The following is a 12,814-nucleotide window of genomic DNA, read 5'->3' as shown; positions in this document are numbered from 1 at the left end:
AGTAGCTTTTCATTCATAATTTAAATAAGTTTTCCTTTAAAATAATTATTTCCTTCATGCTTTGCCACTGCGAATATAATCTTAAAACGAGCACTTTTTGAATATATTGAATAATGTTATATCATATCATATTTTATTATATTTCCTTCAAACTAATCATTTCCTTCATGCCTTGCCACTGCGAATATACTCTTGAAACGAGCACTTTTTGAATAGTATATTGAATAATATTATATCAAAATCTACATTTTCCTTTGCAGTCAACATAATAAGTTTACTAAAATAACACATATAGCATCTACATAATCATAGAACAAATAGAAAGTACAATACGCGTAAATTTGTGGTGAACAGAATAAGACTATTTCGTGAAACTCAACTTTGTTTTCGAGATGTTGCCGCAAAGCTGTGCTTTTAACTTCGATAACTGCAAACGGTAAGTAGCATTCTGAAAAGATTGGAAACACTTTCTTCAGCACTTGAGTCACAGCAATGCGGATCTGCAGAAAGCTGGCTTTGAGCTGCCACGCCCCTATAAAACGGGCACCTCCATAGTGGGCGTTGTGTGCGCGGATGCTGTTGTGCTTGGCGCGGACACACGCGCCACTGGTGGTTCTCTCGTCGCCGACAAGAACTGCATTAAGATCCATCGCCTCATGGATCACATATAGTAAGTGTTGGGCAGAGAAGAGGAGAGCCTTCTAATGAGCTGGTCACCTTTCTTCAGCTGCTGTGGCGCAGGCACTGCGGCGGATACGGATAGGATGACCATGTTCACCTCCGCCGAGCTGGACTTGCATGAATTGAATACGGACCGGCAGGTTCCAGTGGTGTGCGCCAGCAGGTCAATACGCCGCTCACTCTTTCGCTTCCAGGGCCACATTGGTGCCGCCCTGGTCTTGGGAGGTGTCGACAAGTGGGGCCCACAGCTGTACTGCATCTATCCGCATGGGTCCGAGGATAAAATACCATATTGTGCCATGGGTTCGGGCACGCTGGCTGCCTTGGCAAAGCTTGAGAGGGGCTGGCGGGAAAACCTCAGCCTAGAGGAGGGCAAGGAGTTGGTGCGCGAGGCCATCAATGCGGGCGCCAAGAACGACCTAGGTTCGGGCTCAAACATAGATCTGTGCGTAATAACTAAAAAGGGCGCCCAGTTCGTGCGCGCCGATAGGGTTGCCAGTGCAAAGCGCGTCCTGATTGGCAAGACACCCATCAAGCGTAACTGTACAATAGCGAGGAGCCGATCAGTACATGTGGTCAGTGAGTTTGCATCGAACAGCAATACCCTAACCTGGGAACCTGCGACCCCGTGGTCGGACCCCGAATGAGCTACACAATATTGTGACCATAATTCAAGAGCTTTTATGGAAAGCGAAACCAAATTAAACACGTAATAAGTTGTTAATTAGTGAGATAAATAAATAAGCATTGCGAAGAATATTAAATGTAAGTTCTTTGATAAAAACCGTTGCCCTTGATGAAGAAGAAGTAGTACGCTTATCGTTGTTTGTTTTAGTAGTAGACTAATAGTCAGGAAGGAGGCGTGGCAGTTCGTCTATAATAATAACTGATAAAATCATTAAAAATACATTCTCGCGAAAGTACAAAATGGTTTAGTTTTTAGTGTCCTTTTTTATCATAATCCTAATTTTTAATATGTTTTTATTGCTGATTTAAATGGAGCTTTGTTTTTGTATTGCAATATACTTTCTAGACAATTTTTCCAGTAATCGAAATGTTTTCATTCGTGGCCTTGGTATAAATTAATAGAACTTCTTCACCATTATTTTTGTTTAGTCAGAGAATAGATTACGTTTTGTGTTAGCGTGCTCTGAATAAAATAATCAGTTTTACTTAATCTCAATCGATCTTTATTTTTGCCGTTTAAAGACGTCTCTTTTCAGCTACAATCGAGAGTATCTCTGACCTCATACTATATGGTTGTGAGTCAGGGCATAAATTACTAAGCAAGTTACACATTTTTGCTCCAACGAGTTGGAGATTTTAAATTTATTTCTAATGTAAAATTAATTACTCTTATGATTGCTTCTTTATTATATTTTTATTGAGTTATTTTTTGATGAATTTTGTTTGGCCACAATTAACTGTGAATCAGAGCATTGCTAGCAATTTTGTATAATGTAATTAGTTGTAACATATATATACACCCATTCATCTACCCACCCAATAACAAATCATAAATTGCCATAAAAAAGTTGGAAAGATTCGGAAAAGAAATTTAAATATACTTGTCCATTGCTGTACTTTATTCATGTTGTTCATGTATCACGCGGTCCCCACCAGTAGTTCTTTGTGTAACATCTTTGCCTCACAGATCTGTCTTTCTAGTGCTTCTGCTCACCCACATTGTATTCAATTGTGTACCGCCAATTAATCACAACTGGCGCTTGTTCAGGAACACAGCTTAGCCCATCCATCATGGTACATTTGTCAAAGGTCAGCAGCAGCCTCCCAGTATTGCAGGCCACACACACATCACATTGCAGAGAAAAAGGGCAAAAAATTGCAGGGTCCTAATACTACCTGTCGGACCTCGGGCAACACCTTATATGTAGCTCTTCAAATAATTGATGTCTTACTTTGCAACAGTTCTCAATTTGAAATTGAGCGTGCGAATTCGGGACCCTAATTACGGACTAAGCCGAGCTGAGCCGCAAAATGGCTAAAGTGCTGCAAGCGTGTGAGTGTGTGTGTGTTCACGAGTATACTCGTAGTTGTTTGTATTTCCGCCGGAATTAAATGCTGCCCATTTTTTGCACTTGCCGCCGGTCGTCACGTCACATCAAAATTTTCGTCTTTATCCTCTTTTTGTCTGGCACAGTGAAGAGTGGGCGTCAACGGAAGTATCGATGGCAATCGACCACCTTGTGCGCTCAGGCCAGCCACTAATGGAGTTATTATATACGGCAGCCTCTTCTGAGCTGATACAGAATACAAAAATGGAATAAAAATAGAAGGAAGTAGCAGCTACCTTTTCCTTGTGGGCCATTGGCATTCAAAAATCGAGTAGCTCACGATTAAGCGATTCTTCTCTCTATTTACATTCAATTGGTAGCAGCAACAAGTTGGGGTGCAATTCTCAAAACAATTCAGTAGCAAATTGTTGCGTGCGGGCCACATTTTCCGCAACAACTTGGCTCGCAGTACTCTAGCCCCAGTAACTAGTACCGATGTGTAAAACCCCAGCGACAACTGCACCTGCCATTTGCGGGGGCACGGTGCTAGGTGCAAGGAGGCAGGCAGACAGGCATCAATTGTCTTGAACCACCACGACGACAATGCTGGCCAACTCGCCTCGTACTTGGCTTTGACTGCATTTGGAAATTTGCGAAAATACTCAAATTAAATTCCAATTCATTGAGGGGCAAAGGCAAAAGAGCATTGCGAATTGAGAAAAGAAAAAGTCGCATACGTTGTTGCATTTCAGAATTGTATTGGAAGGCATACGGCGCTTGTTCCCTGACTCTGACTCTGACTCCGGCTCTGACTCTGACTCCTGACAATGCGCCATGCTCAACATTAACATAAAACAAATTATTCCAACGTGACTAAGCCATAAATGAATTGACGCAGCTTAAAGTTAAGTTCTCTTCTCAAACTAAAACTTGGCAGAATTTCTAGCAAAAATTTGGTGGCAATGTTTTTTTTTTTTTTTTTTTTTTTTTTCAAAAACAAAAGAAAGAAACGAATGCAAACAAATATTGGGGCAGAACTTAAGGCTCAGTTTTCGGTAAGTAAGAGGATTCCACCCCCTTTCCAACTGCTTCCCCATCGTGTTTGTTTTGTTTGCTATTTGATAAGTGCATCCATGTTATATCACCTTGTGACATGACATCACAGTCGAGCCACAGCCAGCACACGTACGTCACGATATATAAAAAGCAATCGAGTGGCACACAAAAGCCAAATATGTGCATTTAATGTGCATTGGCATTAATCGCCGAGCCGAACCAAAGTCGCCAAAGTGGTCGTTGTTGTTCTTGTTGCTGTTGCTGTTGTTGTCGATCGCTTGGCTGGCTAACTGTTTGGCTGCTGAACTGTTGCTGCCACCGCGGCTCAATATCGGTCATGTTCCAGTTGCCCGGCACCTCTGACTTGGCCACAGTTAGCTACGTGGCTGCCAGACTGGCTGCTGACTCCATTACCACAAATGTTTAATAATTTATAAATTTTTATTTGCGCACACAGTCCTCGAAACTGAACTTCACGTACACGAACATACGAGTACATATGTCCGCATATACTGCCCCTTAACTGCTTCTCGGCATCGGTTAGGATTATGACACAATTGCATGCATTAGCATGCACAATTAGCCAGAGTCAGGCAGTCGGGCCGAGTTTGTCGTGAGTTTGCTGCACCGCATCGGTATAACAATTTATGAGCTACATTTGTACAAATAAATCAATGCGAGTTAATAATATTTTGCCAGAGGATTTCAATTTCGGCTGCTGTTATTCTTTCATCAAATTGTGCAAACACACAGGATCCATGCGATCAGGCAAACGATCAGCAAGGAACGGTACGTGCGGTCCACTGCAGGTGCTAAACTGCCAACTCATTACGTGGCCATAACAATAGCCAGTCGGCCACTAAGCCGAGCGCTCCGTAATGACCGTAATTGGGCAGCCAAAAAAATAAAAACTAAAGAACTGTGCTGACCGACCAGCCTTGTTGACACTTTGGCGGCTCAACCATACATAGTCCAAATCAAAAGGCCTAAAGGCTTGAACGCTATTTAAGTACACTGAAAGAATTAATGAAGTTCGTCTATGATGCAGCGAATGAAGCATTTATGAAGGAAGCTCATAATTCTGAAAATTATAAATTAAAATTGGTTGTGCGAGCATAATATAAAAGCAAGAATAAGAATGTATCTAAACATTGACTTTTATAGCTTTACTTGCTTGTCTGACCGAAGCCTGGAAGAAATTATAAAATCCTGATATATTACTTGTGTCTGTCTGACGAAAGTCTTAAAATTGATTCCCCAAGAAAGACGAATATTACTCTGGAATGTAAATTTCAATTTTAAAGTCAAGCAATTGACTATTTTAGCTGTAGAAAGAATTCAGTAAAAATGGAAAAAATGTCTTAACGAAAAATTCAGAGATTGTTTATTCTAACATGTGTTCTTCATGTTTTTTCTTTTTAAGCAAAAGAGAAAATTTATGGTCTAACAGGCAAATAATTTGTACACATATTTATCGAGTTGCACACAACTTTTTGAATATAAGATTGTTCAATTAAAACCATATTAAAATCTCATTTTCCGCCACAAAAAAACTCGACTGGGATTTACTCTCCAATGAAGCGCAGAAATTTGTGTGCAAATTATTTGCCTGTCTGACCATTACTTAGTACAACATTTCAAACACATTGACAAAAGTAAACTATAAGGCCTAATTAAAAAATGACTCTCTGAATTGAATTGCAGAAGAATATTTTCTCCATTTTACTTTTTTGCTCTTTTACAAGTATTAAGGACTAATTTTTTTGTTGTGTAGACAGCAGAGTCAGTGGTGTGGCGGTCGTGTAAACAGCGGCAATTGCCAGCGATCGGCGGCTTGTTGTCCTAATAATTGTGTAAACAACAATGACGCGTACGCTCGCTGATCATTGCTGGCTGGTTACTGTTCACTGCCTACTGCTCAGTGCTCACTGCTTACTGGTCGTCTCTGAGGAGGCAAACATGATGCCGCAAAGGTTTGTCTGGCCGATGGCGGCTTTCTTTCAACTTGGCCAAGTGGCAAGAGGCACGCCAACGTTCCGCTCGTCTAGAACAAAGTGCATTTGTCTGGCAGTTAGAGTTCGGCTAATTTCTTTACAGCTGCCTGCCAGATCGGTCACTCGCTCGCTTCTTGAGCAATTCAAATACATAGTAATAACAATAATAACAAATACTAATGGTGAACAAATACAGCGTTCGGTAATCCCATAGTACCACCATTAAAAGTGTTGGTCACCGGCCAGTTGCTGGACAAATACTTGTAGTTGACCGGCTTGGCTATCCAAGCTCTCCGGCTCTCCGGCTAATCCAAACAAGTGCTGCAGTTGCAGTTTTAGTTTAGTGCTGTGATGACATAACTGTGTGTGCAAAACTTCAAAAGCAGCGCCCCAAAGTGAAGCACACTCATCGCCCAGCTCGAGTTGAACTTGAGGAGCCCGGGCCAGCTCATTCCATCCCTTTGCATCCCATCACAACTCATTCCATTTCATCCATCCGGTTGCCTGCTTGACGTCTGAAGCACTGAACTCACTTTTGTCAGCCACGCCCCAAACTGCTGACATTGCTGTTCAATGATTAAGTTATTACACTCGACACTTCCGTCTCTAATTAATGGGTTCTCTGTGTGTACTCGCATATTCAATGGAAATGCTATGTTATCTGATCTTGTTGTACATGCTCGCGCGAAAACCACAACAATTTTAATAGGATTTATGCAAAGACAAAGTACTTAATTGGAAATTGATGAGCAAAGTGATTTTTCTCTTACAAATTGCGAATTCAATGACGTATCAATAGAAAAGACGTGAATCTAGCTATTTATAACTATTGGAAATTCAAAGTTTTTATAGAAGAATGTTGGTCGACAAATTAAATTGGAAAGACAATACGCATTGGTGAAGTACGCTTTTCCGTCACACAACCGATGGAGAAAGGTGAACAAAGTATAGATAGATGCTTTACAAAATGTTCGTTTAAATCAAGTATCAATCGAATGGCTATCGTATTGATCATAATAATTACTGAGTTACAAATGAATTAGAGAACTTTCAAAAACAATGTTCAAATACTGGTATAAAGTAATTTATTTTCTCCTTTTCGGTTTTTCAATTTGTATCCATTTTTCTTACTATATAATATACGTAAAAGCAAATTTAGATATGATAGAAAATTTAAATAAAGTTGTTCCAAATATTTAGGAAATCGGAAAGCTGCTTTTGCTTTTGTCCACAATATTCCTACTTTCTTTATATGATTTTGATTTTAGAGATCAATACAAATAATTAAATATTAAATTTTTACACGGAAATTTCTTGGTTTATTCTTGATATTGGTGAAAGGGGTTTATAAATTTTTGGCCTCAATATTTATACTATATATGTAAGTACTTATAAAACGTAATTATGATTAAAAAATTTACAATAAATTGTAATTCCTTTTTAGAGAAATAAATTACGTCGTTTTTAATGTTTGTTTGTTTTTATCGAAGCAAGTTATCTTTCTTTATAATATGATTTATAATATAGCTATTATTAATAATTGGAGAATAGGAAATCATAGAACAAGAAAAATGAATGAAGTCTTGTGTCAAGTACAAATAAAGAATTTTAACAGTCCATGAAAAAATAAACCCTAAAATTATAAACTAACCAAATATTTCCATGTAGGTGCAGATCTTAGTAAATGTTTGAGTTCCACGAGCTTATTGACTAATTACATAGTAGAGCCATTGGCTTGTTAATGAACTTTCTAAGTCCATGTTTTAATAATTGCTGGCACGCACTCACATAAATCTATCACTTCCAATAGTAGTTGAGTATAGGCTAGAAATAATTCAAGGGCCGTAAAACGTTTAGCCCCAAAATTAAAACTAGCATTACATCGAGTGTTTTTAAATATGAATCAAAGTACTCGTATTGTGTTTGCATTTCAAATGCAAGGCGCAATTTCCTGTCGTAAATATTGAAAATTGTGGGCCAGGCCCCAAGCCCTCAATATTAAGACGACCAGCAACAACAATACAACAAATGGCCAATAAACGCGCGCAGTTACGAAAACCTAATGGCTTCATTACCACTCCATAACGTCACGTTATTGCGCCGGCCTGTCAATACACAATCGGCCAATCGAGGCAGCAGCAGAGTCGGCGAACGAGTCAAAAGGCAACATGCAAACGGCTCATCTGCCAGAGCCAGAGTCAGAGCCAGAGCCAGAACTGACAGCCAAATAATTGAGATATGCAATGCGGCAAAAAGAACAAATTTACTGCTATAGAAACTTTTAGACATATCATTTTGTTCGGTTATTATGCAAAACTTGTTGGCGCATTCATCAAACTGTGCGTTACAGCCAAGTTATTGAACTTTACCGACATATCGAACGGGCACAGTGTCAGAGCCAGATTCAGAGCCCGATTCAGAGTTGGACACGGAGTTGGACTCGGTCTTGGTCTCGGTCTCGGACTGGAGTTGGACATGTGTCAGAATCAGAAATCAGACATCAGACAACAGACATCAGAAAGAAAGCTCTGCGTGTGCCATGTTTTTATGGCGGCATTACAAAAGTTTCCGCTTACCTCTTGCCTCCCTCTAACTGTAAATGCAATGAGTCAAATAAAAATAATTTGGTAGTAGTGGTATGTTCTTTTTGGTTAATGAAAATATCGTATTAAATTATGCCGCATATGTAAATTTGGAGGTTTTTTTTTGTGTGGCTTTTATCAATTAAATGCACATTTTGTATGGCCGCCATGCACTTTGCGCTGCCAATTAATATGCAGCAAGAGCTTTCGAGCATTGCCTACAGGAAATGAAGCATAAACCTGCATGTGTTGTCCACTCTAAGTATATGTCATGTATAGATACAATGTAATTGAATGTGTGGGTGTGTGTGTGTGTGTGTGTGTGTGTGCGACCACAACCTAATGGCTATGCAATCAAATTTTTGGGCAGGGCTCGGGGCCGAGCTCAGCTAAGCATTTTCCCACATTAAGCATTTGAATTCGCCAGCCAGCTTTTGGATTTGTATAGCATCTTTAATCACGTTTTTATTGTTGCACAAATGAAATCGAAAAACGTCAAACATTAACACCAACTACACCAAACGCAAACGCAAAAGCCAAAGCCAAAGCAACAATATCAATAACAACAGCTCGCAATTATGTATAGATTGGCCTTACATGCCATTTCGTTGTTGTTATTATTGGTGGTGCAGATGGCCAAAGCCACAGACTCGTACATAGCTATTTAGCCATTTGTGGGTGGTGTAACGTGAAACTTGAACAATGATTGAATGTTGTTTATACAGCTCTGGCATCGATGATGGATCATGGGAATATAATTTCAATTTAATTGTGCTGCCATATAGCCATTGACTTGATTCATGAGAAGCGGACCACCCGCCCTTTGGGCCAAACCCTTACTGCTCTGCAGCTTGTACAACGCTAAAAAGCTTTTCACTTGCCTGCTAAACGTAACAGTCAACAAATGTACCTCTATGCCTATTACCATTAGGCCATAATTAAAATGCAACCCAAATGAAAAGAAGAAACAAAAAGTAACAAATTCCGAACGCTATCCCAGATAATGTGTGTTGACTTTTAAATACACTTTTCAAGTTAAAACAATTTATGAAACCAGTCAAAAATTACATAATTATAAACATTTGTTATTTCATAAAAATAAGTCCAAGCGATAAAAACTAGAAACGAAAATGTTTGCACGCTTATTTATGACTCTTGTGCCTCACAGTAGACGTATTGAGGGCAAGGTAGTGAAGCATTTGAGAAACATTGAGAAATCTTTCTAATTAAAGTGAAATACAAACGATTTCTTAAATGCTTGCTAAACATATACATATAAACAACAAGAGTTCTCATTAAGTCTGCCGCATTTCCTCTTTAAGTGTTACAAACAATGCGATGATTTAAGAATACCCTTCTACCCCTGTCGATATAGGGTATAACGAGAAGAAACAAAAAGCCATTTAACTCTGCGCATTCGCTACGCTTGTTGCGCGCTTTTATCGATCATCAGCACACATAGACATAACATAAGACAACACCATCAAATACAAAACAACAATTGACACTAACAACAAAAATTATCAACAACTGATTGCCTAAGCAAACAGCCAACCAAACCAATATAAAAGGCATACTTAACACTTTTTGGAGCCCAACAAACAAGCCAGCACTGCCAACTAACTGGCAGCTGGCAGCCGAAGCCTGGGAAGGGTGAGGCGGGGCTGGGGGCGGCTTGTAGACATTTTGGCATTTGTTTCAGCAACGCACGAGTTGAGCGGCAACGATGTCGGCCCAAGACCATTGCGCATTGATTTAAATTAACTTTGTGTTGGGTTTCATGTTTGAAACGCAGGTGCTAATTTTCAATGACAACACAAAGCAATTGAAGATGCTGCAGCCTCAAATTAACGGTGTTGGCTCGCAGGGAGCGGCAGCTTTGCACTGATTTTCCATGAGTTCATTGGGTGGCAGTCACTTTTCCCCAAACAGCTGCGCATGATTCGTGGAAATCGTTGACATTTCAAAACAAAAAGAAGCATGGGAGAAGAAACAAAAGACTTAGGCAACGAACTCATATTTGATTTATTCTCGTTATACGCGCATTTCATTGCCATTTTTCAAGCAAACTAATATAAATGCAAGCAATTAACAAATTCTTGGCACCTGCGCTGCGGGCGGCCAACACATTGGGGCTTGAGAACAATTTAATTTGGCTAGCAAATAAAGTTATTAATCTCAGCAACAAAAAATATACGAGTATGTAGGTATTGAATGGTAAATATCATTTAGATATCGATCGCTTTGCGAAATATCGCAACGCATTGCAAATGCAGAGATATACATGTGTATATATACATATGGCAGTATATATCGGGGAGACGTATAATATAAATATGCGAAGCGTACTGAGAATTCAAACATAGGTGTGAATTAGTCGTAATGACATCATTGAACTTTAACTCGAGAAACGGGCGACTGTGGGCAACTAACTGTAGGCAATACTGTTTGTAATAACTGTGGCTTGACACCACACCTTGCACAGTAACAGCAATAGCGATAGCAACAACAATAACAATACCATACCAATACCAATACAGACAACAGCAACAACAGCAGCATCAGCATCGATAGTAACGACAATTGCGCAAAAGCATTCAATTTCATGATGGGCAGGCAAATGGAAAAAAGGGTAGGGGGGCCGGTAGACATTGCAAACGTCATCAACAATAGAATGATACTGCAACTGAATTGGAATAGCAACAACGACAATAACAATAACAATTGTATAATTGTTTAGCAGCTAGCAAGGCGCTAAAACAAATTTCCATGAATTATTGGGTGATCTACAAATGGTAAATGAATAGATCGCACTGATTGACTTAATGACTCGACACGCGGTCAACTTTGCACGCCATTGTGCGATTGCATTAGATGAATGAGAATTGTTCAGTAAATAGGCGGGTCTATTAATAATATAGTATATAGTAGGACTTACACATTGAATAACAGTCGACAAAACTCCACGTGTACCGTGTGTTTTCAGAAAACATTTTAAGTGGTGTGCTTAATTGCCAGAAACGGAAATGTAGATTGCGAAATATACACTTCTAATTAAAATACTTACTGCCTTAAGACTCCTGAGATAGGTAAAAATAAAAATCGAATGTAGAGAGATTAAGAAAAGTGGTAATTTTGTATATAAAACTTTAAATTACCAGAAACTGGATGCAGGTCTGCATTTTTAATCACTTTTTCTTCAATACTCTAATAATTTGTGAGCCCATTTGACAACATATACCCGCAAGTGCAGATAAAAGTATATATAATTCTTATAATAATAAACCTATAAGCAGTGAAACAGATAAACCAATCTAACGGAGGGTAATTTCTTTAGAGGTACCAGAGTGTGATAAATGCAATAAACTAGAATAACCCTAACGTTTTATCCAAAAGAAAATACAATTAAAAAGAAACGAATTTTGAATTAAGAGACGCATTTCTACATTTAAAAAGAATGCAAGATACAAGAATTCAATTCTAATTTCTGAACAAATTAAATGTACCATTACCAATTAAATTCAAAAACAGACTTAATTGAATGATCAAGAATGTCAATAATTCAATATAGTAATAAACAAATTTTCACACACTACAAATAGATAAATTAAAGAAATATACGAATTGTTATTTCAAAACCGAGTATCATTTGAAATAAATAACTCTTATGGCAAAAAAAAAAATTCGTCTTTAATCATAAAATATATTTTTCGATCTGAGAATTAAAAACGATTATATTTAAATTTATTCAGTGTGATGATGACAAGTTCTAAAACGCAAATGAAACAAAATAAAATAATTATTATTAAAAGAAGTGCCTTTCTGGGTCATTTCATTTTCATTTTTCTTAAATTATTTTATGTTTGGCTCTTCATGGTGCATAAGTTTTATAATCATTTAAAACCATAACATTCCGAATGTTCAATGTGAAACAAACTTACAAATCTTACAGTATTGATTCTTCTGGAATATAAAATTGTGTTTGTGTTTAAATTAAATAAATGGACACTCAGGCTAGTCCATATAAAATTGACTTAAGTTTACTTTGCCGAAGACGATAGCCGTGAAAAATGTGAAGCAGTAGTTCGAATGCGTTTAAAGCATACTTTTGTTCGTCGTGTTTGTTCTCAAACCTTTAGAGCCGAACTTCTAACAGAGTTGACCGCATAGCGACAATATTAGCTCTCAGAAGCGTGAAAATCAAAGCCTTTTTGCTCAGCCTTTTATGATGCAAATGGCAGTCTCTGTCATTAAGAAGAATGCACACTATTTCAAATGATTTATGACAGGCTGAGCGTTAATTTATGCCACAGACTGTTACAATTAAAAGATAAACAGCCGCTTTGCATTGGAAACGCACCGCTAAATACACCAGACAATGAATGGCCAAGCCACGAGTATGGTCTGAGAGGGAACTCAACGCTGCAAGGCGTTGAGCCTTTGCTTTCTTCACTCGCAAATGCCAGCAACAACACCATCACCAACA

The 12,814-nt window shown here is 38.5% G+C and overlaps 1 protein-coding gene across 1 annotated transcript; it reads left to right on the top strand.

Moving 5' to 3' along the window:
* The first annotated feature begins 321 nt into the window (after positions 1-321).
* On the top strand, positions 322-1,450 carry LOC115633996 (proteasome subunit beta type-7-like). Its single transcript, XM_030531519.1, has 3 exons — positions 322-436; positions 491-670; positions 728-1,450. The coding sequence occupies exons 1-3, from the start codon at positions 393-395 to the stop codon at positions 1,326-1,328; spliced, it is 825 nt and encodes a 274-aa protein (XP_030387379.1). The 5' UTR covers positions 322-392; the 3' UTR covers positions 1,329-1,450.
* Positions 1,451-12,814: the final 11,364 nt, after the last annotated feature.

Source organism: Scaptodrosophila lebanonensis, unplaced genomic scaffold, assembly GCF_003285725.1.
Source record: "Scaptodrosophila lebanonensis strain 11010-0011.00,11010-0021.00 unplaced genomic scaffold, SlebRS2 tig00000001-arrow-pilon, whole genome shotgun sequence".
In the NCBI taxonomy this organism is placed as follows: Eukaryota; Metazoa; Arthropoda; class Insecta; order Diptera; family Drosophilidae; genus Scaptodrosophila; species Scaptodrosophila lebanonensis.
Note: the sequence above shows the minus strand (reverse complement) of the source record. Positions and strands in the feature narration are given on the sequence as shown.

Coding starts and splice junctions, on each gene's coding strand:
- LOC115633996 (XM_030531519.1), top strand. CDS start 393: ATGTTGCCGCAAAGCTGTGCTTTTAACTTCGATAACTGCAAACG. Junction 437..490: donor AACTTCGATAACTGCAAACG/GTAAGTAGCATT, acceptor CTTGAGTCACAG/CAATGCGGATCTGCAGAAAG. Junction 671..727: donor CGCCTCATGGATCACATATA/GTAAGTGTTGGG, acceptor ACCTTTCTTCAG/CTGCTGTGGCGCAGGCACTG.